Consider the following 27,792-nt stretch of genomic DNA (forward strand, 5'->3'; position numbering starts at 1 on the left):
TGCTAAGCAAAAGAAGCTAGACACAAAAGGCTGCATATTGTATGCTTCCATTGATGTGAATTATCCAGAATAGGCAAATCCATAGAGACAGAAAGCACATTAGTGACTGGTGGGGACTGGGACAAGATGGTCAATGTTTACTGGCTATGGGGTCACCTTTGAAAGTGATGAAAATGTTTTGGAACTAGACACAGGAGATGATTGCACAACATTGTGAATGTACAAAATGCCACTGAATTGTACACTTTAAAGTGGTTAACTTTAGGTTTTGTGAATTTCACATCAATAATTTTTTTTTTACATACTCTTTTAATCATTGGAATCACTTGGATAGACTTCTGACAAGATAGAGGCTCTCAGGCTTGACACTAAACAAAGTAACATTTGGATCATGACTCCAGCTCACACTCACCCTTGGCCATAAATTCACTGACAGCAGCATCAATCCCCTCCTCCTCCCCTACTTCACTCCCTTTGCCAGGGGGAGTATTTGAATGTGTGCAGGTTACATTCGTAGATTTAACTCTTCTTTCCAACCTTTGCTGACTTGCCTCCTCCTCCTTCCCTTTTCTCTCTTGCTAGATAACTGTTTGCTGACCAAGGCTCATCACAATTGACTGCTTCTTCCCATCTTTACTTCTATCACAGAACTTGCTATCCCCCTTGCTCTCAGAAACTTGCTTGCCCCTTCTGTTATTAATTTATACCTGGCCTTGACCTTCTGCACACCAGAAACTGTGGACTTTTCCAGGTGTTTCCTATTTCCTTAATCTCCTAAACTTGGTCCTTCCTGTTTGTACCCATTCTGTAGTGTGTCACTCTCTTCTTGGAATCTTCTCTCCAATACACAGTTTTGAAAATAAGATGCAATATGCAAAGGACCATTGCGAGACACGTTCATGGTTTACAGAGGATTACTTTCATAGTGAACATCCACAGAACCACTCAGTGGGAACCTGAGCTTTCTCTTTTGATGATTAGTTCCATTGTTAGGATGCAATAGATTCTTGGGATAAGGTTAGGATTGAATCAGCAGGTACTCAATGAATGCTTGTGCATCGAAGTGAAACAATGAAATGGTGTTTAATGCAATGTTTTGCCTCTGTTTCCAAGCATTTTGGACCTTGGTTAGGTAAGTGCAGGTGAGTGGGTACCTGGAGGCAGGGATAATGGTGACCTGCTCTGTTGCATTAAGCCCAAGCCAGTACTATAAGAAGGAACCCTTAGCTAACAGCCTAGGTGAACCTCGGGGCAGGGATGGCTTGTTCTTGTCAGCACTTTTCATTCTCTTTTCTCCTAGCCCACCCCAAATCCAGGATGACTTCATCTAGAGATCCCTAATTTAACTACATCAGCAAAGACCCGACTTCCAAACAAGGTCACATTTACTGGTACCAGGAGTTTGGACTTGGGCATAAATTTCGGGAGAACGCAATTCAACCCACTACAAGTACACAGTGGGCTTCACCTGTATTTCTAATTTTGTATTTCTTAAAGTTGGATGGTAGGTACTTGGATGTAATATTGTATTCTTCATACCATGGTGTAGGTCTGAAATATTTCCTGATAAAAAAAATAAGTAACAAAAAATTAAAATGAGAAAATGGGCCTAATAAATGGAAGCTATTTAGGGAAAAAAAATGAAGTTGTAGTTGACCAGAATACAGGATCAGAGGAGAAAGGATAGGGGTTTGAGTATAGAACACCTCCTTTCTGCATTTAGGTAAGGCTGCCTAGGTGTTCTCTAGGTCTCATTAATGCCTCCTTCGTTCATATTCTCTCTAAGCACATCGCATATCCTAATGTATTTTGACATTATTTACATATGTGTCTACCTCCCCCACCCCCTAGGATGTGAGCTTCTAAATGACTGGGATCTTAAAGGGTTTTATTTAGCTCTCTCCTGTTTATGTTACCACAACACCCTACTCTCGGTGCCAACATCTGTTTTAGTTTTCTATTGCTGCATGACAAATGCTTTGTCCCATAGGTCGTCTCCCTGAAATGAGGCAGGGCGCTACGCTAGCACACGAACACTGGGAGGCAGGAATCACTGGGATGCACTTGGAGGTTGGCTATCACAGTGCCTATGCTGAACCAGTTGTTGATCATAGTACTGCTCTGAGACCCACGCTGGAGGGACTTGTCATGAGCCCCACATTTTAGAGGCTCCACTCTCAACCTCTTCCAGCCTCACCTCTCTGCAAATGGCTAAGGGCCCAGTGTGTGGGAGCATGGAGATGTGCACACTCAGAACCCACACTGCCTACCCCAAACCATGTTCCATGTATCTGGGGCCCTGAATTTGCTGCCAGGGTAGCCCCAGGCCCCAAGGTAAGCCTACATGCTCCTCTTCATTGGATCTGCTTCTGAGGGTTGAGTAGCACTGCCAATACTATACCTCCAGGACTGGGAGGCGACAAAGTGGTGGTTGCTGTATGAGGGAACAGGGGCCAAGTGGGCTTCGATATCCTTGTATATGCATGTGAGGTCTCCTGAGGTGAGGAATGGAGCTCAGAGTGAGCAGAGAATGCGAGGAGGCTGGATACGGGGCCCTGGAATGTGAACCAGTGGCCTGGGGTGGGGTCATCCCACTCTCCATATTTTCAAAGTAGGAATAAACCTGTTTTTTAATGGAGAAGGAGGTCTGGATGCCAGGAGACACATTGTGACAGTGTTGCAGCTCTTTTTGTGACTTCTTTGGTCTTTGCTCTACGAAAAACTACAATTACAAAAAGAGAAACCATTCTCTAACAAATCTCAGTCTGTTTGTAACAGGGAAGAGAAATCAAATAGGATATTGACAGTTCAGATCTGAGAATTGTCAGAGCAGGAAAATGTTCTTAAGAAAGATTGTGCTGGGGCCAGCCCAGTGGCACAGCACTTCAGTTCACACGTTCCACTTCGGCGGCCCAAGGTTTGCCAGTTCCGATCCCGGGTGTGGACCTGAGCACCACTTGTCAAGCCATGCTGTGGTAGGCGTCCCACATAAAAAGTAGAGGAAGATGGGCACGGATGTTAGCTCAGGGCCAGTCTTCCTCGGGAAAGAGAGGAGGATTGGTGGCAGATGTTAGCTCAGGGCTAATCTTCGTAAAAAAAAAGGATTGTGCTGATCCTAAATGGGCTCCATAGGGGTGCCTCCACAAGCTGATGGCTGGTAACCTCTAGGAGGCCATGTGCACCAGGGAGAAGGGGTCCTGAGTAAGAGGACTTGTGCACGCAATACATGCGGAGAAAGTGAGATGAGTGGCACAGAGGGTGGTTGCGGTCAGCGCTGGGGAGAGGGGCAGGAAGGCTGGTGGTTTTTCTTCAGCCTTGCCCAGGGACGAGGTCCATAGGTTCTATAAAAAGATGGGCTCCAGGATCCAGCTGCAGAGGCCACTTCCAAAGCCAGGGGCAGCGCTGTTTCTGTGCTTTGGTAACAAATGGCGACAGGGAGTGAGGAAGGGGAAGGGGTGATAGGCCAAACATTCAAACTGGACCCCCTGTAACATTTGTAACATTTAAAGGTTTTGGGGCGAAGTTCAATTGGGGGCCTACATGCCATGTATAAAAATATTTGAAAGGTTTAAATCAACTAATAAACTGTTGAATAAAATATCTCATCTCTAATAACATGAAAAGTTCACCTTCTTAACAACCTGAGAGACTAGGTTCAGATTTAGAATACTGAATGTATTTTAGTAATATATTTTTCTTATTTAGTTTATCGAGAAAATTTAAAAACACACATCTCTCAGTAACAGGTATAAGTCTGGAATGGTTGGTTGGGTGAGGTTCAAGACATACTTTTGGATTCCTGGAGTCCAGGACTGCGCTCTGCTGGGCCTGGTGGAGAAGGAGGTCGCAGGTCCTGGCCAAGTCAAGGGCAGGAGACTATATAAGAGTGTGAATTCCAGAAAGTTGGGATTATGGGAATCAGCCCTTGGTCTGGCTTCCATCCTTAGACTCCTCAAAGTTCTGTTGCAGTGATGTGACGAGAGCGGACCTACCACCTTCAGGCCCCTGGTCCACATCCCAGGCCATAGAGCTCAGACTGCCCCCCTTCTCCATGCACCCTGACGCTCCTCCCTCACCATGAGAGGCTCCACGTGCAAATATGTGGAGAATGTGGCTCCTTGTCCCTTGTTCCCTGCATACAGCCATCACCATTTGGTTCCCTCTCAGTCCTGGGAGTATAACACTGACAGTGCCACTCAACCCGACGAAGCACAGACTCGGTGAAGAGGAGCATGTGGGCCTCTTGGGGCTTGGGACGTGCGGCCCCCTGGGAAGCAAATTCAGGGCTCCAGGTACCTGGAGTATGGTTAGGAGCCGGGGCATGGACTCTGAGTGCGCACAAAGAAAGGCGTATGGACAAAGACCCGTGGGTGTCTGTTGTCTAAGGTGAACCTCATAAGATTCTTAAGACCGCATAAGGGCCTTTAATATAACATGTATTAACCATTAACTATAGTTAACAGATTAAGTACAGTAATTCAGAAATGTGCACACACGTACACACACACACATACACGCACACACATAAACACCGCGAGCATGGCATGAACCAAACCCAACCAGGGGCCTTTCAAGTGACACTCCAGGGATGAATTCCTACTTGGACGAATCTTTCATTAAACTACTGTGACAAAAGTCCTTGTGCCTTTTTTTCGTTCTCATCATAAGAAATACTGGGGGCCACTACAAGATAGTACATTTGTAAAGGTCAACACTGGTGACAGAAAAGGGTTGTGGCTACATTACACCAGCTTCATTTCAACGGACCTTTATCAGGCCCCTCCTGAGAAGAAAACACAGCGCTAGGTGCTTTAGGAGAGACAAACAACTAAAGCCCTTTAAGGTCCCAACCATTCGGCAGCTCGCACTCTAGGGAGCGGGGGAGCTACACACATAAATAAGTAACGTTAATGTACTCTAGGGTCTGAGATGTGCTACCCAAGAAAATAGAAAAAAGCATTGCTGCTAACTAGCAAGCACTCCCGCAGCCTCAACTAAATGCGGGAACTAGGCCTTCTACACTCAAATCCCTGGTCTTCTCTTTCTCTGGTCTGGTACAACTTCACTCCTTTTTTCCTTAAACAAGCTGCAGCTATTACGCTCCTTTTCTCCTTTTCCTCCTTTATTTTTTATTAGGAAATATTTCAGACCTACACCAAGGTACGGAGAATACTACGTCCATCCACTCCATCACTCCACTTAAGAAACATAAGATTACGAATAAACTTGAAACCCACTGGGTACCCCTCCCCAGCTGGATTCTCCCTCGCTACACGAGATCTAACCAATGCCCTAAATAAGGACTTTATCATTCTCACACGGAGCTTTCTGCACGCTGCATATGTATGCATCACTTATGTATGCCTCGTACTACAAACATATGTATCTACAGTCACTCTAATGATTCTGCATGTTTTTAAACTTCATATATGCATGGAATCATAATGCTTTCATCCTTCTGGAGCTAGCATTTTCCCTTATCCACTTGTCACTTCCACCACCCAATTTTTGCCCCTTGTTCTAAGTTGAATTGTGTCCCCCCAAAAAGAGGCACTGAAGTCCTAGTCCCTGGAACCTGTAAACGTGACCTCATCTGGAAACAGGGCATTCGTAGGTGTATTCCAGTAAGATAAAGTCATACTGGATCAGGGTGGGCCCCTAATCTGATATGACTAGAGTCCTTAAAAGAGAAGAAATGTAGAAACAGACACACAGAGGTAAAAACTACATGAAGATGAAGAAAGAGATTGGGGTCACTCATTTACAAGCCAAGGGACGCCAAGGATTGACAGCAACCACCAGAAACTAGGAGAGAGGCCCTGGAATAGACTGTCCCTCAGGGTCTCCAGAAAGAATCACCCCTGCTGTCACCGTGATTTCAGACTTCCGGCCTCCAGAATTGTGAGAGAATAAATTTCTGTTGTTTTAAGCCACCTGGTTTGTGGTAATTTGTTACGGCAGCCCCAGGAAACGAACACATCCCTCCAGGACGTCTTTGTGTGTCAGGCCCCCGAGAATTCTAGTCTCTTCCTCAGTCCACATCTTACCATCCTGTTTAGTTTACCTGCAACAGTATCAAGTCAGTGAATTAAGGCTGGTCCTACTGTAGTGAAGTTCAACGTTTTCTCCCATTGACCTAAACCAGTGGTGCTCAAACTTTAGCGTGTTTCAGAAGAACTGGAGTCCCTGCAAAACCCTGATGGCTAGCGGCCGACCTTCAGCATTTCCAATTCAGTAGGTCGGGAGTGGGGTCCGAGAACTTGCCTTGCTAACAAGTTCCCAGGTGTTAGTGATGCTGCTGGTCTACAGCAGCCCAACAGCACCATCTGGTCTCCCGGCAAGCTAGGTCATCCATCGTTTGCATTCAATAAAACGCACCAGAGGCCAGGCCACCATCTATATCGTTACAGGACGTGATTATAACTTTATATTTTCATTTATTGAGGCTGCAATAAAAGAATTAAAACAGGCTTACGCAATAACTTAAAGAGATTCCTTTCAATCACACTAAGGTGGGCCAAACCAAACAGAAAAGACACAAAGATAGATTTGAATCTGTGGTATTTATGTAAAAAAGAAACCTGCAGCTTATTCATTTCAAACAAGCTTTTATTTTTAACGTGAACGAATGTTGTCATCTATATCCCTCAGATGTCAGGTAAAATCATTGTTGGGTGATGAACTATGAAACAAAACTCGTGTTTTGAGCCCCTGCAAACTAGAATATCCATGAGGAACAAATTCATTTTTTTCTTTCACCATCCGTTTCTTTCTACGCCTTCGGACTGTAGGATGGAATAAGAGGCAATTAACAATTTGTACACCATTAACACGCAACAGTGACTTTTTAAATATGAGTCAACCCTATGTACATCTGTTCTCAACAAGCAGAAAACAAAATGTTTTCTTCTTGTAACCCAGACCCTTGGATATCATGGCCCACATGCCTCAATCATTTGACCACATCAACCTCGTCTCCCTCTTGCCCACCACTATAAATGTGTGATTTTTTTCTTGAGAGGCCACTCTGTGATTTAAATAAGTCTTTCCACTTCAAAAGTCTGGGCTCTTTACACAAATCATAAATCCCTTATACTCCCAGACCTTCCGTTTCCATATCTATAAAATGTGGCGAGGCTGTTATTAGATATCCACAGCTGTGAACATTCAGGAAGAGAGAGGGAGCAGAGGGAGAGGAGAGAGAGAAGGATGGACAGAGGAAATATAAGACTTAATTATCAATTCATTGATAAACAATAGTTTACTATGACTAATTTTCTTTTCTTGTGAATGTCACATGAAACACAAAAATCTAAATTGAACTACTATTTGTGAATTAATCATGAAATGTGGTCTTACTACTCGGAAAGGAGTCACCTTCTCAAAGGCATCATTATTACAAGAGACTACATTTCTGTGGCCAAGGGATGAAGGCACAGCCAGTGCGTGGCCTGGCCACCTTAGCTGCTGCTTCTGGAGACCATCCTCTCAAAAAACACTGGTCTCTAAATGTCCCAGGTCTGATAAATTTACGGCTCTAGTAGTCTTATAGCTACAGGACAAAGGACTGGTGGCTAAGAATGAAGTACATTTCAGAGCATACTGCCTCTAGATTTCCTAGTATACAAGGATATGATTAACATAAAACTGTTCTTTCAAAACTGAATTTCAAAAGGTTTTTCCTATTTACTTTGCAGAAAAACTTCCAAACATAAAGTTGTCAGTAACAGGCATACGTCAGGAACGATTAGTTACTGTTCCAGGCTACACGTTAATACCTGGATTCTCCGGGGCTGCCCTCTGCGCAGTCCATGTCCATTTCGAGTCCTTCTTCTGGTTCTTCACGTTCATCCTCTTCCTCACCTCCCGCTTCCTGGGCCTCCTCCTCAGAGTTGCCATACTTATATTCAGCCACTTCTTTAGCGAAGAATGATACGGACTCTGGGATCACAAGCGGGTGGAAAAAATATTCCAATTTAAAATCAGTATGGACATCCAGAACTCCCGCCTCAGGAGAATCTGGAGAATAGAAATACGTTAAAAACAAGTCTAGCTTCCATCTGCCACCATACAAATGTCCCCCTCCACATCTTTGGCATGAAGTAGTGTATGCAGAAGTCGAAATAGCATGATGCACACACAATGGTATCAACCAGTTACCTCCACAAAATATAAATTTAAACAGTAAAATAAAATAACAAGAACAGCTGGGCATGTTCCTCCTGGTTGAAACAACACTTCCGTGGCCCTCCCATTTCTGCTGCTTGAGAGTTTTTACGGTGACGTTTTTCCCCTCTTCCAGTACATCTCAGCCCCCTGCTGCTGATTCTGGCCCTTGGGAGAAGGAGGGAGCAGGCTCATCTGGTTCTGACAGCATCTGGTGTGTTTTTGTCAGAACTTCACTGGGAAAGATTTGTTTGATTTAAAGACAAATTCTGTGGTGAAGCTCATTAGCTCCTCAACCCCTGCAAAGGGCGCCAGGGCCATTTCATCCTTTTCTTGGATCATCTTACCAAGAATCTTCACCTTTTTAAAAGCCATCAAGCAAAAGCGAGGTATACCATTTGTTTGCCCTTTTCCTTCAGGCTCACTGTCCACTTCCTCCCAGCTCCCTCCTGAGCACCTGCTTCCCAGTGACATTCACCTTCTGTGGGCTCATGAATTGCACTGATGATCTCAGATCTCTTATTGAACAGGGCTTCGTAAAAATCGTACTTTTTCTCAAGACTGTACAGGTCTCTACAGAATTGGGTACATTCAGCCTGAAGCGTTTCGGGAAAAATGGACCTGTAGCTTAATCACCTGAGGCAAGCGCTAAGAGTGGCCTGCAAGTGAGCCAGCTGCGCCCACGGAGGCTCCGAGAGCCTGAAGATGTGGCCTCCATCCACCACCTCAGTTTCCTAGGGTGCACAGCCCCAGCCTCCCCCAGGACATGGCAGTGTCAGCCAGCACTTCACCCTCCCAGGCCTTGACCTCCACCGGTTCCTCTGCCTTCTGGGATGCAGCCCTGTCTGCGGGTTCCTCCAGCTCCCAGGCAGATGCACCCTCTGCCAGGTACTTGCCGTCCCAGACCTGGGCTCCCGGGATGTGCCACCCTCTCCCTGGTCCTCGGGCTCCTGAGATTGCGGCCTGACCACCACGGAGTCAGCGTGGGGCGGGACCAGGATGTGGTCCTTCTCATGGATGCGGTGTACAAGGGAATGGACCAGAGCCCAGAACAGGGACCACGAGCGCGCCATGGGGAGCTCACAGAAGCCCAAGACAACTTCTGCGGCCTCCTTACCATCCTCCTCTTCCTCTTTGTCCACATGATTCTCACGCTCTTGCTCGTCGCTTTCTTCCTGCTCCTCTTCTTTGTCCTCCTCACCCCCTTCCTCTGCCTCTCCCTCCTCCTGCTCGTCCTCCTCCTCCCCAACTGCCTCCTCCTCTCCTGGCACCCCCTCCTCTTCTACCTGCCGTAGATCCCAGTTCTCGATGATGACTTCGGGGATCTCCAGCCAAACCTGTTCCTCCACATGGGCTAGCACTATTGCCTGGAAGTCCCTAGGGTATGCGGCCCTCGCGACTCCGGCCCCCGACTCCGCAGGCTTGTTGGATCCGGGGTCCTGGCCCACCCCACCACGGCCTCTGTTCTGGCCACCAAGGTCTGGGCTTCCCTTCTCTACGGCAGACATGGCGGGAGAGATGCACCACTCAGCCTCAACTGGGGAAAAGCGATTTGGCGGCTTGATAACGGTGGCAAAGATGGCAGCCACCAAGCTAACTATGGCTGCCGAAGCCTGGCGGCAGCAAGGCCTTCTGGGAAGCGGTGGGGACGGCAGGCGGAGAAACACTCTATGACGGTGTGACGGGAGGCGGGGCTTACGAGGGTCAACAAAGGTCCACTTCCCCATTGTGAGCTCTCAGCTCATTTGCTGAAAGGCGAGGATTGACATGCCCGGCGTCCAATGAATTTTCAAGTCCATCAGTTTCTAGAGTTTGGGTCCTTCCTCCGTTTACCTTGAGGCCTTAAGGTCGTGAGTTGCCCTTGGGGCCCACGCATGTCCTGTCCTTTTAATTCTACCGTGGCCAGCAGAACTACAGTATTCCAATATGGAGGCATCCTGCTGCACAGGGTGAATTGCTACCCTGATTTCCAACTGGAGATGGCTCATGCCAATAGAGACAGAATCATAAAAAGGTTACCTAGTTCAGATTTCAGCAATAGTAAAAACCTACCATAAGAGAGAGAAAAGAATCTGGATATTTTACCACTATTGAAGCTACTTTGAAAAGCAACATGCAAAGTTGAAATGGATGCAGTCACAACAGAGAGTTCAAGAAGTGTTAAAAACAGGAGCAGGAACGCTGCTGAATTCACCTCAAGCCTCCAAAGGATGAATAAAGAAACAGAGATCCTTCTTTTTTTTTTTAAAGATTTTATTTTTTCCTTTTTCTCCCCAAAGCCCCCGGTACATAGTTGTATATTCTTAGTTGTGGGTTCTTCTAGTTGTGGTATGTGGGACGCTGCCTCAGCGTGGTCTGATGAGCAGTGCCACGTCCGCACCCAGGATTCGAACTAACGAAACACTGGGCCGCCTGCAGCGCGGCGCGCGAACTTAACCACTCGGCCACGGGGCCAGCCCCACAGAGATCCTTCTTTTAAAAGACCAAGCTAAGCTTCATAGACATTAAAATCAGGCTTCCTAGAGTGATTTCCGAGTCAACAGCCCAAGACTTTTTGTTGCATTCAGCCCCACTCAGCCAAGATCTCAATGTAAACAATTCTGAAAATTTTAAAGAAATCAACAGCTATTTTATACTGATTCCATCTACCACTGTTACTGGGCAAGAAGCACCAAAAGAATTCCTGATGAATCCTCTGCGTTCAGACATACTTCTCCCTATCCCCATAATGTAGCAACAACTCACATCTGTGCGTGGTAGTCAGGGTCAACTTGCCCCACTACTGTATAAGCTCCTTTCTTTGTCTGCTGATCCACTGCCACGAGGAGATATATGGACAATAGCATGTTCATGTGAATGCGTGGATATGCATCTGGTTCGTTATTGTAAGCTAGTTAACATGTGAGTATATTTGCGAGTGTAAGTGCATGTGAATGTATTTTCTTTTATCAATGTTTGAGCTTTATGGTGGATGTAAGCATGTTTGTGTGCAAGTATCTATGTGAGCACGTTCCTGATTATGAAAATGTCAACATTATATTAGTTTCAATGTATGAATGGATAAAGAAAATGTGGTATATATACACAGTGGATTATTATTCAGCCATAAAAAAGGAGGAAACTCTGCCACTTGCAACAACATGGATGGACCTTGCCGGCATTATGCTATGTGAAATAAGTCAGACAGAGAAAGACAAACACTGTATGATCTCATTTACATGTGGAATCTAAACAAACAAACAAAACCCTGAACTCATACATATGAAGAACAGATTGGTGGTTGCCGGGCGGGGGGTGGGGAGGAGGGGTGGGGCGGAGGGGTAGGGCGGTGAAATGGGTGAAGGGGGTCAAAAGGCACAAACTTCCAGTTATAAAATAAATAAGTCCTGGGGATGGAATGTACAGCACGGCGACTGCAGTTATTAATACTGTGTTGCATATGTGAAAGTTGCTAAGACAAACATTTTCTTAGGTCTGCTCTCAATAAGACCTTGTAAAAGGCTTTTCCTTACCTTCCGGGTAAGCTGCCTGAAAGGCCCAGATTCTTTGTCTTATCAGCATAATTTCCTGTGCTTCATGTTGATTTATCATGTCTTTCATTATGTAAGAGAACTGAGTCTTCTCACTTCTAAAAGAGATAAGGTTGTTTTCAACCATGTTACCTCTAACATTTACTTTTGAAATCTTTTATTGTCACTCTGGTTAAATGGGTAGCCAAACAGTTTCTTAGTGACCCATAATCCTATTAAGCCAAGCGTTCAAACCTATTGACATTTTTAACAACTCCTGATATTTTGCCTTCCCCAAATCAAACCCTTAATGAAATCTTCTTGATCTCAAAGTGACTTTGGGATTTCCCAGAGGGCTCCTGGAAAATCACAAAGAGTTTACTCTTTCCCCCTGTAAAGTGAGAGATGTTAAAAATAATTAGGTTTGTCTGATAGGTTGAGTTGCATGGGAAGCATTGTCAGAGAAGAAGAAATGCTTAACCTTCTCTAGTTTACATTTGTATGGGTAAAATATTATTAAAATAAATATTTTAGAAATTGTATTAAGTTCCTACAAATGTCAATGCCCTTGCTGTCCATGATATATCCTGGTGCTGCTTTGCCTGATATTAGACACCATCAGCATGATGTCATCCATCATAATTCCAGTTATTATTTTAAAATGTTGTATGCCACAGAAACATCCAAATGTCCTTGTCAATTGCATTATTTTTATAAGGAACTTTCATCACATCTTTTAGCATGGCTGTTCTAAGTCTTTTGTCATCCATAGATGGCTGTTTTACTTTGATCTTCCCTGAAAACTCTTGCAGTCAGCTACAGGCCAGAGTACTTGTCTTCCACAAAATGGGACTGTCTTGAAGTCCCATAGAAAGGACCGTACCAGGTACTCTGGGCACAGAACCCCTAACGGCATTTGCTGAAATAACTTTGAGACCATACCGCTGGACTGAGTCCGGATTTCCAGAACTCTATTGGAGAAGCCAATGTGTTCATGAGATGGCTAACCCAACGTCAAACAGAACAAGAACTACACAGGGCTGCGTGAACTGATTAACGAGGATTATGTCTTTTGTTCGGACTGCTGCTTATGTTTTAAGGTTCTATTTTCTGGATATGAAGAACCTCTTTCTCTTCTAACTTCTGCTACCTGAAATTCATAACAGTTTAGTAGATTATACTTTTGTAAACAGAAATGAAATATTGATCTTTTTGCCCCTGCCTGATCACTCCAGAACTTGAATATTCCTATTAAATATTCTTATTTTCATGGGAATATAACTAAGTACATAGGTCCAATAAGAATCTGTCCTCTTTGTAACAGAACATATTTTTAAATATTGATTAGATAACCAAAGCTTTGATTGGAATATCATATTTGAGAATGATGCATATAATCAGATATGACCAGACGGTTTTAAGGGACACTTTATGAAGCCAAGGCTTACAAAGTTCTCTTGGAGAAACGGGCCTGGTACCTGGCTTACAGGTTTGTCAGCCTTACAGGTGAGTAGGAGAGGTCACCTGCTGGCAAACCTAGGAAACAGGATATTTTGGGGACTTCAAGAAGAGAGTAATTCACCCAAGTCTACAGGTATTGCAGGTAAATTCTGGTGGTGAGTTCTTGGCTTGGCTCCCCAGAACTGAGAGGTTTTTAAAAGTCCAATCTGAGATTCCTTATGGAAAGTGCCAGCAAAGCCAACTACAAAAAGGCCTATGTGGTCAATTACCATTCTTGCTGCCCTTATGGAAATAATCAGACCAAATCTAAGGAGACCAAACATTTCATAAACAAGAATCCTCTTTGATTATCTTTGATCAAAAAGGAGGTGACTACTGAGAGAAATTCTATATTTAAATAGAAAATACACCCTTGTGAGGTATCAGATCCTTGTCCTGTTTATTGTCTTTGAGCTGTTTTGCACTTCTCTGTAAACTACATGTTTTGTTACCTACCCATAATTGGACTAGATCCTGCTATCTCACATATTTCATCAGTCCTTACCAAATTCTCAGTTCTTCCAATTTCCTTCAACATCTGGCTGTGACTCCTCAAACTTATGTTTCCAATTTTTCTCCAACCCTTCTGACTTGACGTCACTGAGAACTCAAAGCTGACTGCCCAGATCCTTACTGCAACCCTAGGTTGTCTTGTAACTGGCTTTCCTCGTAGGATCTAAAGAAGCCCTGTGAGCCGAGGCTAGACAACATGATGTAAACTTCACAGGTCCCATCACTTCGGCAGAGCATGCATGGACAACCTTCGTCCCTGGAACTGCTGCTGTACGGGCCACTCAGGAAATTCACCAAACTCCCACATCTTCCATGCTCTACTCCAGGAAATAATCACGATTCTGGATGACCTTACCAAAACCTTTCTGATGTCTACACCACCACCAAAAACATCCACTGCAAACTAGGAAATCCATCAGATCGTCACTGCCATCTTTACTCCGCCATCTCAACACGCTTCAAGCGCAACATCTCGAAATTTTCTCAACTGGCTGTCCTTCTGGACTCAGAAACTCGGTTTAAATAGTCCACTCCAAACATCAATCTTTCCTATTCTTTTCATAGAAATCCCCCTCATTAAATGCCTGATTGCCCATACCATCTAGCAAATATCCTCTACTACTAAGTCTCAACAGATGGTTTAGCTGGTCCTTAATGAACAAGAGGTGACTGAATAAGAAATAGACTTATACTGTTCAGAGGAAAGAAGAATGTCTCTTCTTTCCTTGAACAAGAGGGGGGACTGACAAGAACTCTCTCCCTGACCAAACTTTAGGCTGTTCTGAGCCCTCTTCTTGACTGGGCCTCAAGCTTGACCCTGTCTTCCGCCTGTCAGGCCCAGTTTTAGCAAAACTCCTTCTAAGCCAGTTTAGCAAGAGTCCCCTCAGCCTTCACATCTAACCAAGATTTTCATCCTTCCCTTTGATATCTAATCAAGTTCCAACCCCCTTCCCAGCCTCCTTTGATACCTGTGTTAGTCAGCGTTCTCCAGAGAAAAAGAACGAATAAGACATCTATAGATCTATAGATATCTTATTTATCAATCTCTATAGATCGATATCTATATCTATCTATATTATAGATATCTATATTAATCTATATAATATATCTAGATGTAGATATATAGATAACTCTATGTAAGATATCTAGATATCTATAATTACATGTATATGTCTTTATATATCTATCATATTGGTTCTGTTTCTCTGTTAGATATAGATATGAGGAGTTTTCTTATAGCAAGTGGCTCATGCAATTATGGAGGCCGGGAAGTCCCATGATCTGCTGTCTGCACGCTGGAGAACCAGGAAAGCCAGTGGTAGAATCCAGTATGAGTCTGAATACTTGAGAACAAGGGGAGTAAGTCCTAGTTTGAGTCCAAAAGCCCAAGAATCAGGCGGCCGATGGAGTAAGTCTCAGTCCAAGTCCAAAGGCCTAAGAACTAGAAGTACCGACGTCTAAGAGCAGGAGAAGATGGATGTCCCAGCTCATTGCAAAGAGCAAATTCGTCCTGCGTTTGCCTTTTTGTTCTATTCAGGCCCTCAGTGGGTTGGATGATGCCCACTTGCATTGGTGAGGGCAATTTTCTTTCCTCAATCTACCAGTTCAATTGCTCATCTCTTCTGGAATCACCTTCACAGACACATCAAGAAATGTTTTACTAGCTATCTGGGCATCCCTTAGTCCAATCAAGTTGACACATAAAATTAACCAACGTAATACCTAACCAAGTTCCTCTTAGTAATTTTCCCTTCACTCACTCCCTCACCCTCCCTGTTGGCCATGAATGCTCACCTGTCTCTGCTGTATTTGGAGTTGAGTTTATTTTCCTTCCCCTATCACAACAGTCTCTGTCCCCTATTGCAACAGCCTTGAATAAAGCTTTCTTGGCCTATTAAACTCCACACCGTGCAACTTTTTTATTGACATGGGTGTTAGCACATTCATGTGAGCGAGAGAATGTATCAGGTTTCTTGCTGTGAGCTAGTTAGTGTGTGCACATATTAATGTGAGACAATGTGAGCAGGGCACTTTAAGTGCTTGAGTGTATTTTCTTCCATGAATGAATGTTTGCCTTTATGGTGGCTGTGAGCATGTTTGTGTACAAGCGTCTATGTGAGCATGTTCCTGATTTTAAGAATGTGCATGTGTAAGTGAAAGTGTGAGTGAGATCATCTGGAAGCATCTGAGTGTATATATTTGAGTCCCTGTGTGAGTGAACATGTGAGTATGGTCATGAGACTGAGTGAATATTTTAGTACGTGTAGGTGACCCAGTGCATGGGTGAACATACGTGTGTTTTTGAATGTGAGTGAATTCATGGGCATATTTGATTGTGTTAAGGGACTGAGTGAATGTGCAAGGATGTGAATGTCTGTGAGCATATCTCTGTGCGACACTGCATGTGTGAGCATGTTGGTGGGTGAGCGTGTTTCCTGAGGTGTAAATTTGTGGACTCTGAATATGTAAGTGTGTTCTGTATGAATAAATCTGTAAGCATGTGAATGCATGTTAGCATATCTGTGAGCAGTGAGGGGGTAAATGTGCTTTTTGGGTGATCTTGTTTATGTGTGAATATATTTGAATAAGGTAATTTGTGTGCATGTGTGTGGGAATGAATGTAATGGTTTTCAAGTAAATGAATGAAATTGTGTGCTTCTCGGTGTGAGCATGTTTGGGTACAATTTCCCACATATGCATGTTACTGTTTGTGACAGTGACATTTTACATGGGTAAGTGAATGTGTGAGTGTGCATATATCAATAAAATGAGTGAAATGAGTGTTTGGAGTGTGAATGAATTTATAAACACATTTGTGCATTTAAGTGAATGTGTGATTATGATGACCTGAGCGAGGTAGGGGCTATGTTGTGTGAATTGTGAGCCATCAAGGGCGAATGTACGTCAGTATGTGTATATGTGTGAGTAAATCTGTCAGTGGCTGTGTCTGGGTGAGTGATTTGTAAGCATGTTAATGTGAGTGAGGGAATGAGCATGTGCATATGTGTGAATTTGCCCATTTGTGAGAGTAAATATATGAACTTGTACATTGGCGAGTATGTTAGGATTTCAATATTAGAGAATTGCTACAGATGTCTGTGTGTCCAAGTGTATCCTTGAATTTGTGGCCATGTGCTCAGGTGTTAGCATGTTTGTGTGAGTGAGTGAATGTTTATCAGGTTCGTTGCCATGAGCTAGTTAACAGGTGAGCATATTTGTGTGAGTGAAATATGAACAAATATATGAATGGAAGTGCGCAGGAGTGTATTTTCTTCCGTGGGTGAATATTTGAGCTTGATGGAGGATGTGAGCATGTTCATACGTGAGTGTCTATGTGAACATGTTCCTGACATTAGAGAGTGTTGAGGTACACGTGCAAGTGAGTGTGTGAGTGGGAGCATCCGAATGTATATATTTGCGTCCCTGTGTGAGTGAATCTACAGTCATGGTCGTGTGACTGAGTGAATGTTTCAGCATGTTTGTGTACAGGAGTGAATGTGCTGGTAGGTAAATGTGAATGTCTGTGTGTCTGTGAATGGGAGTGAATTAGTGGGCAAGCCTGAGTGTTTTGTGAGTGAGTGATTGTGTGAGTGTATGTATGTGAGCACATCTGTCTGGACAACGCCTGTGTGAGCCTGTTCATGGGTTAGAGTGTTCTCTTGGATGCAAATCTGTGTGCTTAAGGTGAAAACTGATGTATGCTCATCTGTAGAAAGAAATCTGTAAGCATGTGAATCACATTCAGCATATTTGTGTATAGTGGATGGGCAAGTATGTCTTCTTGGGATCTTATTAATATGTGACCATATGGGAATAAGGTAATTCGTGCCCACATGTGTGAGTAAATGTAACGGTGTTTATACAAATGAGTGAACTGGTGTGCTTCTAAGTCAGCGTGAGCACGTATGGGCGTGATTATATATACTATATATATATATCATAAGAGTGAATATGTGAACATGTACATCTGAGAGTGTGTTACTAGGACAATACTGCAGAGTTGATGTAAATGCTTGTTCACGTTCAAGTGCATCCTTGAATCTGTGACCATGTGCATGGATGTTAGCATGTTTGTGTGAGTAAGTGAATATGTATCAGGTTCCCTGTTTTGAGCTAGTTAACATAGTGTGAGCATATCTGTGTGAGTGAAACATGAGCATGTACATGCAAGGACACATGAGTGTATTTTCTTTTGTGAGTAAACGTTTGGCATCTGAGGTGGATGTGAGCATGTCTGTGTGCATACGGCCATGTGAGCATCTCCTGGCTTTTGATTATGTGAATGACACGTGTGGTGAAGGTGTAAGTGGGAGCCTTTGAGCATCTATATTGGTACCCCAGTGTGAGAGAATTCGTGGGCATGGTTGTGACTTGGATGGAGTGAATGTTTGAGCATGTTTGTGTGAAGGACTGAATGCGTCAGTGTGTGCATGTGAAGGCCTATGTGTTTTTGAATGTGAATGAATTTTTGAGCTTGAGTGTGTGAATATTTGAGCGTGTTCTGTGAGTGAGGGAATGCGTGAGTGTCAGCATGTCTGAGTGCCACAGTGTATGTGTAGGACTGTTCACGGACAAGACTGATTTCTCAGGTGTAAATTTGCATGCTTAAAGTGAACATTTATGGGCACTCACCTGTAGACATGAATCTATAAGCATGTGAATGCATGTTACCATATATCTGAGTAGCCAGTAAGTTTGTTTTCCAAGTGATCTTGTTAATGTGTGAATATATTTGAATAAAGTAATTTTGTGAGCATGTGTGTGAGGGAATGTAAGTGTCGTTATGTAATGTAATTGAGTGAATTTGTGAGCTTCTTGGTGACTGTGACCATATTTGTGTACAAGTGAATATAGGAATAAGTTACTGTTTGGGACAATGATAATTTGCATGGGTAAGTGAATGTGTGTGAATAACTGCTATGCATGTATCTGAAGTGGGCGTTAACTTATCACCTTCATGTGTGTGAATGAATATGTAATTAAGCTCATGAGAGTGAGTGAGGTGCAAAAAATTTTTCATTCGTGACTGTTTGACCATTTGGCTGGGAATGGATGTTAGCACGTGTATGCATGTGGGTAAATTTGTCAGTATATGCATTTGCATAGTGAATTGTCAGCGAGTTAATGTGAGTGAGTGAAAGTGTAAGCGTGTGCATATATATGAGCATTTATGTTCTTTAGAGTGAATATGTGAACCTGTACGTGTGTGAGTATGCTGACATAAATGTCTGTGTGTTCAAGTGTATGTTTCAATTTGTGACCTTGTACATGGAGGTTAGCACATTTCTGTGCATTAATGAATGGGCATCAGTTTATCACCACTACTTAGTTAATGGGTTGAGTGCATTTCTGTGCGAGAAAAATGAACATGAGTGCGAGTACACATGAGGGTATTTTCTTCTGTGAGTAAAAATTTGAGCTTCATGGTAGATGTGAGCACGTTCTGTGCGAGCATCCACGTGAACATGTTCCTGATTTTCACAATGTTACTGTGCATGTGTAAGTGAATGCGTCAGTGGGAGCATTTGAGTATATATATTTGAGTCCTTGTGTGAATGAATTTGTGGGCATGATCATGTGATTGAGTGAATAGTCAGCATTTAAAATATTTCAGTAAATATTTTCGTTTGTGTAAAAGAGTGAATGGTCAGTGTGAGCGTTTGAATGTGTACGTGTCTATGAATATGTCTATGAAGCGATTTTGTGGGCATATTTCAATGCATAAATGCGTAAACCTCGTTGTTTGAGTGAGTGAATGTGTAAGTTTGTGTATATACGTATGTGTCTGGGCAAGTGTATGTGTGAACCAGCTCGTGGTGTTTCACTGTGAGCAAAATTTTGTGTTTAAGTGAATATTTCTGTGTGCTCGTTGTATGTATGGATGTGAGCATGTGTAGACAGGTGACCATGTTTGTGTGTCATGAGAGTGTAAGGGGTTTCTTTCACTATCTTGTTTATGGGTAAGTATATTTGAGTAAGGTAATGTATGAGTATGTGTGCAAGGGAATGGAAGTGTTTTATGTGGTGTGGAAATTTGTGACTAGTTGGGGGCTATAAGCATGTTTGTGTGCAAGTGAAGCTGTAAGTGTGTTTCTGTTGGAGACAATGATAATTTGCATTTGTAAGTGAATGTGTGATTGTGGGCCTAGAGACCTAATATGCGTAGTATATGGATGAATTTTTCATCATATTCGTGTGGGTGAATGTGTGATAATACTCCTGTGAGTCACTGAATTGCGGGCCTGTTTGTGTGAGAGAATGTGTGTATGTGAGTGTGTATGTATGTGAGTATGTCTACAGGTGTGAGTAATTTGTCGATATATTTATAGGAGTGACTAAATTATATTCATGTTAATGTAGGTCAGTCAATGTGTGACCCTGGGCATATATGTGAGCCTAGACATTTTTGAAGGTGAATATGTGAACTTGTACGTGCATTAGAGTGTGCTAGGGGTAGAATACTTGAGTGGTGAAGTAAATGTTTGAGTTCATGTGTATGCATTAACTTGTGAGCATACGCATGGATGATGGCATGTTCATGTGAGCACATGAATGTGTATTATAGTCACTTTGTGAGCGTATTAATGTTTGTGCATACCGTGTGGGTGAAATGTGAGCCTGTGACTGAATGCATGTGAATTTATTTATGTACTAATGAATGTTTGAACTTTGCGGTGAGCATAAGCACTTTAGTGTGCAAGGGTATATGTGAGCGTGTTCCCAACTGTGAGCATGTTAATGCATGTGCAAAGAGATTGGGTAAATGGGAGTATTAGAGTGTACATATCTGTGTGCCCCTGTGAGAGAATCTGTAATCATGGTCATGTGATTGAGTGAATGTGTCAATTTATTTTTGTGAAGCAGTGTTTATACGAGCATCTCTGAGTGTGCATGTCAGTGAAATTATGAGCATGACATACAAGGCTGAATATGACAGTGGATGGCGGTTCATCTCCCCTAGAACCCACAAGCAGCAGGGGTGATAGAATGCAAACATGAAATATTAAAGCAGCAGATTAAATTTCTAACAGGTAAAAACACCTTGGCTGAGTGGACTAAACTACTGTCCCAGGCATTAATACATTTGAAGCATCAACCAATAGGGCGATTGCCCATTATGCCAGACTAGGGACCCTTACCGCAACACGCCCAATACCATAAAGGTATGGAAGTCACAGGAGACAGCCATTGCTCCAACTCTCACTGTGATTCAAAACCCCATCACACCTGGGGAAGGCATGATCCACTGGAATTTGTAATGGGATGTCCCACCAGGAGGGGTGAGTTACTTAGCACCACTGGGTAAGGGGGAACTACTCAGTCTCCACCGGGAGCCCACTGTCCTGCTGTAAGCTGCACCTATGGAAACACACCATACCTGGAATGGAACATGCACTATTGAAAGAGGGGAAAAAGTGGGAGTCCTAGTCTGGCATATCCCACCCCTAGTCCATCTTCTCATACCTGACAGTGCTGCCTCCCCTGGCTAATGTGCATGGTATGCACAACCAGGTCAAGTTCCTAATGCTGCAGCCCCATTAACATCTAAGGATCAGGCCACAAGTGTAATTCTTATGGAACAAGAAGACCTTCCCATACAAGTTCCTCCTGAATAGCTGTCTTTTCAAACTTGGATTTCTTCTCCTCCAGTGTCCAGTCACAGGATGCGCCCGATGGAAATACCTTTCTACAGTGGGCCCACTCACGTGCCTGGCAAAGGAGTCAATCCAACAGTTGGGTATGGGGACAGCTGTCCCTCTAGCTCATTAGGACAGTCTTAGACATTATTACTGTGCCATTATCCAAACAGAATATTATTTGTTCATTCCTGATGACTCTGTCAATGTATCATCTTTACTAAATCACATGAGGACACAAGTCAATGCCTTGAGTGATCTTACCCCCAGCCTACGGGACTTAATAAGTGGTTCGCATCATGGGGCTCTTGGTGGGAAAAACCATTACTTATGGAGAACCATTATCTTAATCTGTCTTTTCTCTTGCCTATGCTTCTATTACAGCTCTGGCATCTGCCTTCAATGCAGCCTGATCGCCATCTTCATGCCAATAAATCCCCTTGCTAACCGCTCAGGGAACACTGCAGAAGAGAGGGGCGAATAAGATTGTAAGAGCTAGTCATGGAGGACGGAATACAGGAGGAAGTCATCGAGAGGATGTGACTGCTGGTTGACCCCTGCGCTGGACCCAGGCAATTGGAGCCTCCTTCCCCCGCTTGCCCTGTCCTTGGAATGGACCTTCTGCTCACCATTGTCACACTAGGAGCCGTTGCAAGGATGCAGTCCTGAGAAATGAATGTGCTGCTGAGACCATCGGGACTGGATACATGACTGAACCTCATTAAGACCTCTATATAAACTGTTAAGATTCTAGTGGGCGGGAGTGGAGTTCTACTCGTCTTGTGGCTGCCCAAGACAAGCCTTGTATGTATGTTCCCCTGCTTATTAAAATTGCCACCTACCTATCTGGAGTGGCCTGCCTTTTTCTTTGGGCCCTCCTTGCCCTTGGTGTACGGGGGCCAGTTTCAAGCTTCACCCAGGGAACTTCTCAGATTGTGAACCAACAGGCTGAGTGTGTGTAGGTGTGTGAGTAAAATTTTTATCATGTTTGTGTGAGCCAATGAGTGAGCTTTTTATGTGAGTGAGTGAAAGTTTCAGCATGTGTATGTATGTGAGCATAAATGTGACAGTGTATGTGTGAGCCTGTTCATAGTTCAGAGTATTCCATTGTGTGTAATTTTGTGTTTCAGTGAATATTTGTGTGCTCATTGTATGATGAATTTTTGAGCAAGAACACATATGTTAGTATGTTTGTATATAGTGAGTACATAAGTGTTTTCTGGTGTTATCTTAACATACGACCATATTTGTGTAAAGGCATGTATGAGTATATGGGTGTCAGTGAATGTAAGTGTATTTATGTGTTTGAGTGAATCTGTGTGCTTCCTGGTGAGTGTGACTATGTTCGTGTGCAAGTGAATACATGAGCACATTCCTCTTTATGTCAGTGATAATTTGCATGTGTAAGTGAATCTGTGATTGTGCGTATATAAGTCACGATTGTGTTTAGTGTGTGAGTGAATTTTTGCTCGTGTATGTTTCTGAGTGAATGTGTGAGAATGATCATGTGAATGAGTGAGCTATGAGTGTGTTTGTGTGAGTGAGTGCATATATGTGAGCAGGAATATTTGACAGAATAAATAAATGAAACTGAACACATGAGAATAGGTTAGTGTAATGATATTTGAGTGTTGAAGTGTGTGTTTGTATGTATTAAAGTGTATGCCTGAACATCCGGTCACACGAATGGATGTTAGCACGTTTATGTGTTTGAGTGAATATGTATCAGGTTCATTACTGTAAAGTCATTAATGTGTGAGTATACTTGCATGAGTGAAATGTGAGCATCTGAATGTAAGTTCATGTGAGTGTATTTTCTTCTGTGAGTGAATGTTTGTACTTTTTGGTGGATGTGATCATGTTTGTGTGTGATTACATGAGCATGATCCTGAATATGTGAGTGTTAATATGTACGTGCAAGTGAATGTGTGACTGGGAGCCTGTGAGCTTATACATTTATGTGCCTGTGTGATTGAATTTGTGGGTATGCTCATGTGACTGAGGGAATGCATGTTTGAGCATGGCTCTATGGAGTGAATTTATTAAAGTGTGTGTGAGGGTGTATCTGGTACGTCTATGTATCGGAGTACATTTGTGAGCATGATCATGTGAGTGAGTGAATGTGTGAGCACGTCTGTGTGAGCAAGCGAGTGTGAATATATACGAGTGTGTCTATATGTATGAGTAATTTGTATGTGAGTAAATTTTAAACATGTTACCATGAGTGGGAGAATATGTGAGCATGTGCATATATGTGAGCGTGTACATTTGTGAGAGTGAATTTGTGAACTTTTGAATGTCTTAGAGTCTATTATGTAACAATATTTGAATGTTGAAGTACATGTTTAGGTGTGTTCAAGTATATGGAATTTGTGAGCATGTGCATAAGCATTAGCAAGTTTGCGTTGGTAAGTGAAAAACTATCATATTTGTTTTTGTGAGCTTGCTAATATGAGTGTATTCCATGTTAAATGTGAGTATATGCGTGAATCTTTGTGTGTGAGTGAATGAACTCATGATGAGTGTGAGCATGTTTGTGTGAGAGTGAACAGAAAAGTATATTTCCATTTGTGAGTGTGTTAATGTGCCTGTGTAAGTGAATGGGTGAGTGTGAGCACATAGTGTCTATGACTGTATTTCTGTACTCAGGACTTTGTGAGAATGCACACGTTGAGTTAGTGAATGTGTGAGCAAGTCCCTGTTTTTGAGTGTGCTAATGTGTGTAACTGAAGAAGTGTGTTCATGAGAGAAATATGAGTGTGTCTCATGTATGAAGGAACCTGTGAACACGTTCATGTGAATGAGTGGATATGTGTGCTGGTGATAGCATATGTGAGTGTGTGTCTAAATCTGTGCAAGAATTCAGCATGTTTGTGTTAGTGAATGTGTGAAAATCTACGCATATCAGCATAAATCTGTGTTTTAGTAAATTTGTGAGCACATTCATGGCTAACAGCAGGTACGCGTGTGTGAGTGAACACAAGGATATTTGTCTATGTATATATGGGAGTAGGACTGGACATGTGACTGATATAAATGATTATAGGTAAGTGTATCTATAAAGGTGTATTATTTTATAAACATGTTTGTGTGTGATTTAACATGCTAGCATGTGAGTGTGTGATCACATTAAGAGTAAGATGCCTATGTGTGTGATTGGATGTATGAGCATGTCCCTGTTTCTGACTGGGTTTTTATGCATGTGGGAGAGAAAGTGTGAGTGAGTGAATATGAGCATATATGAGTATGTCTTGTGTGTGAATGAATTTGTGGGTATGTTCATGTGAGTGTGTCTATGTGTGTTAGTAAATCTGTCAGCATGTTGTGAGTGAATGTGGGTTCATCTTTAAGCTTGTTAATATGTGAGTGTGTTTATGTGAATGAGTATGTGAGTGTTTGTAAGTATGAGCATGTTCATGTGCAAGTGAACACGTGAGCATGCTCTTTTTGTGATCATGTTATTTTGTGTAAGTTAAAGTGTGAGTATGTACATGTAAGTGTAAATGAGTCTGCTGTGGGAGTGATTTCGTGAGCATGTTCGTGTGAGTGAATAAATGTTATCATGCTCATGTGAGTGAGTGACTTCCGAGCATGTTTGTGGGAGTGAGAGAATGCATGAGACTGCACACGTGTATGTGAGTAGACTGCGTGAGTTAATTTGTCACTATGTTCTTTTGAGTGAGTGAATTGTGAGCATGTTATTGAAAGTGACTGTGTGAGTATGTGCGTGCATATCACCAATTTCTGTGTTTGAGTGAATTCACGTGTATTTGTGTGCTTGAGCATACATACATATGTGAGTCAACAATAGCCAGGTTTTACATCTTGCATATTGAAATACAAAATTTGTATATTTTGTATGTTGATATGCATCTGTGACTGGGTGTGTGAATATGTGCAAGTGATTATATGTGAGAGTGTCTATGTGTGTGAGTGAATTTTAAAGCATGTCTGTGTTTGTAAGTGACTATGTGAGTGTGAGTGAGCATAAATACAAGTATGTACATGCACATGCACATGAGTAAATGTATCAAAGTGTTTATACATGTGAGTAAATATTGAATAACTTTGTGTTTATGAGCATATTTGGGCAATTGAGTGAATGTGTGAGCACTTCATGTGTGTAATCAACTTGATTTAGGTTATTTGAGTGAGTGAATGAGTGAGTGTGTGTGTGTATAAGCATATCCACCAGTGTGAGTAAACCTCTGAGCATGACCACGTCACTGAATAAATCTGTGTGTGCATGTATGCAAGCACGTACAAGTGTGAGACTGATGTGTGTACCTGTTCATGGGCACGTGTGCTGGTTTGAGTATATCTGTTTAAGTAAATGTTTACACCTGTTCAAGTGTATGAGTAAATTTGTGAATGTGTACATGGATGTTAGCATGTTCATATGTGTGAGTTAATGTGCAAGCACTATTGCTTGCGTGAGGTTGTTAGTAAATTAGTGTAAGTGAACATGTGAGCATGTACTTATGAGCATACATGTGCTTCTCTGTGTGTCTGAACGAGTGAGCTTCATGATGAGTGTGAAAATGTTTATTTTCAAGTGAATGTGTGAGCATGTGTTTGGAAGTGTGTTCATTTGCGAGTGAATGTGTAAGCATGTCCCCAATGGTGTTTATGTGTTTGTTTAGGTGCACATGTGAGGGAATGTGCATGTACATGTGACATACAGGAATGTGTCTGGTGCATGAGTGATATTGTAAACATGTTAATGTGAGTGAGTGAATGTGTGAGCCAGTTTGTGTGAGGGAATAAATGTGTGAACACATCATTGTATGTGAGTGTCACTGAGTGTACATGTGTGTAAGTATGTTCATGTCCGTGAGTGAATATATGAGCATTACTTTGTTTGTGAGAGTGTTAATGTGTGAGTATATTTGACTAAATGAGTGAATTTGTGTGCAAGTGAACATGTGAGTGTGTAAGATGTGAGGACAATCCTTTCTGTGAATGAATGTGTGTGAGTGAATGTTCATATGTGGGGATTGGTTCTCTGGTGAGTTAATGTGGGAGTATATTTACGGATGTGAGTAAGACTGGACAAGTGATCGAGTTTGTATATGTGAGTGTGTTGAGCATCAGCATGTGAGTGTATGTCAGTACATGTGAGTGTGTCTATGTGTGTGAGTAAATCTGTGTGATGCTAAGAGTGAATAAATGTACAAATGTCCTTATTTGAGAGTGTGAATATGTGGGTGAATGTGTGAAAGATTGAGTGTGTTTGTGTGTGAGTAAATGTGTAAAGACTCATTTATGACTGAATGAGTGATTGTGTGTGAGTAGCATGCTAATGTGAGAGTATATTTGTGTCTGAGTATTTTCCTGTTTCTTAATGGGTTAATGTGTCTACAAAAGTGAAAATGTGAGTGTGCGCAATGTAAGTAAGCAAATACAAGTGTGTTATTGTGTAAGTGAATTTGTGAGCAAGCTCATGTGATTGGGCACATGTGTGAGCATGTGGGTTTGTGAGTGTTAATGAGTGTGTTGCATGTGAATAAAATGGAGCATGTTCATGAGCCAGTGAAAGTGAGAGCATGTGCATATATGTGAACCTGTGCTTGTCTGACTTCTGGAGGGTTTTAGTGTCTGAGCGAATAGTGAGCATGTCTGTATATATGTGAGCATGTTCATGGATGTGTGAGTGTGTGAAAACGATTTTATGTGATAGTGGCTATGTGTGTGAATAAATTTGTGAACATGCTTGAGTGTGTAAGTGTGAGAGCATATTAACATCAAGTAAGCTATTGTGTAAGTGAAGGTGTCAGTGAGTTGATGTATGTGAATGAATGTATGTGACCTTGTGTATGTGATCATATTCACGCATGCAAGGGAATTCATGAGCATTGTCATGTATGTGAGCATGTTATGTCTAGCATATTTGAGTGTTTGAGTGAATATGTGAATGGGTGTTTGTAAGTGTATGTGAGGGTGTCTACAAGTGCTAGTAAATCTGTGAGTGAGCGTTGTGAGCATGTGCATGTGAGTGTGACTCTGGAAGCATGTTTGATTGTGTGACCTTGTTAACATGTGATTATATTTAAATGAGTGAATGTGTGAGTGCATGTGAATTTATCTGAGCGTATCCATATGCATGGGCAAAGGTGTGAGCTTTGTGGTGAGTGTGAGCATGTCTTACGGTAAGTGAATATGTGAGTGTGCCCGTTTGTGAGCGTGTTGATGTGTGCCAGTGAGTGAATATGTGAGTGTTTTACAAGTGAGCCTACGTGAGATTACATGCGTGAGTGAATCTGTGGGCGTCTTCACTGTAGTGAGTGAATATGTGCGCAAATTTGTGTAAGTGAATGAATGTGCAAGCATATTTGTGTGATTATGTGAATATGTGTGCATGTGTCTATGTGTGAGAGTAAATTTGTGAGAATGCTCGTGCAAGTGAACATGTGTTTGTTAATGTGAGTCAGTTTGTGTGTGTGAATATGTGCATTTTGTGAGGGTGT

The 27,792-nt window shown here is 42.5% G+C and overlaps 1 protein-coding gene and 1 long non-coding RNA gene across 2 annotated transcripts in view; one reads left to right on the plus strand and one right to left on the minus strand.

Annotated features, from left to right (window-relative positions):
* The window catches only part of LOC138921714 (uncharacterized), a 42,270-nt gene extending 20,100 nt beyond the window's left edge, over nucleotides 1-22,170 (plus strand). Inside the window, exon 2 of the long non-coding RNA XR_011434539.1 lies at nucleotides 21,710-22,170. This is a non-coding gene — a long non-coding RNA (uncharacterized lncRNA). The remainder of the gene's footprint in view (nucleotides 1-21,709) is intronic.
* Nucleotides 6,589-10,021, minus strand: LOC138921713 (mitotic apparatus protein p62-like). Its single transcript, XM_070256721.1, has 3 exons — nucleotides 9,284-10,021; nucleotides 7,779-7,941; nucleotides 6,589-6,785 (listed from the first exon to the last, which is right to left on the minus strand). The coding sequence occupies exons 1-3, from the start codon at nucleotides 9,891-9,893 to the stop codon at nucleotides 6,773-6,775; spliced, it is 786 nt and encodes a 261-aa protein (XP_070112822.1). The 5' UTR covers nucleotides 9,894-10,021; the 3' UTR covers nucleotides 6,589-6,772.
* Nucleotides 22,171-27,792: the final 5,622 nt, after the last annotated feature.

The sequence above is a fragment of the Equus caballus genome, chromosome X (assembly GCF_041296265.1).
Source record: "Equus caballus isolate H_3958 breed thoroughbred chromosome X, TB-T2T, whole genome shotgun sequence".
Classification (NCBI taxonomy): domain Eukaryota; kingdom Metazoa; phylum Chordata; class Mammalia; order Perissodactyla; family Equidae; genus Equus; species Equus caballus.

What these genes read in the sequence shown, in the direction of transcription:
- LOC138921713 (XM_070256721.1), bottom strand. Translation starts at nt 9,893, where the DNA reads ATGGGGAAGTGGACCTTTGTTGACCCTCGTAAGCCCCGCCTCCCGTCA. An exon ending in CAAAGAGGAAGAGGAGGATG is followed by an intron (nt 7,942 to 9,283) that starts GTAAGGAGGCCG and finishes TTGTGATCCCAG; the next exon opens with AGTCCGTATCATTCTTCGCT.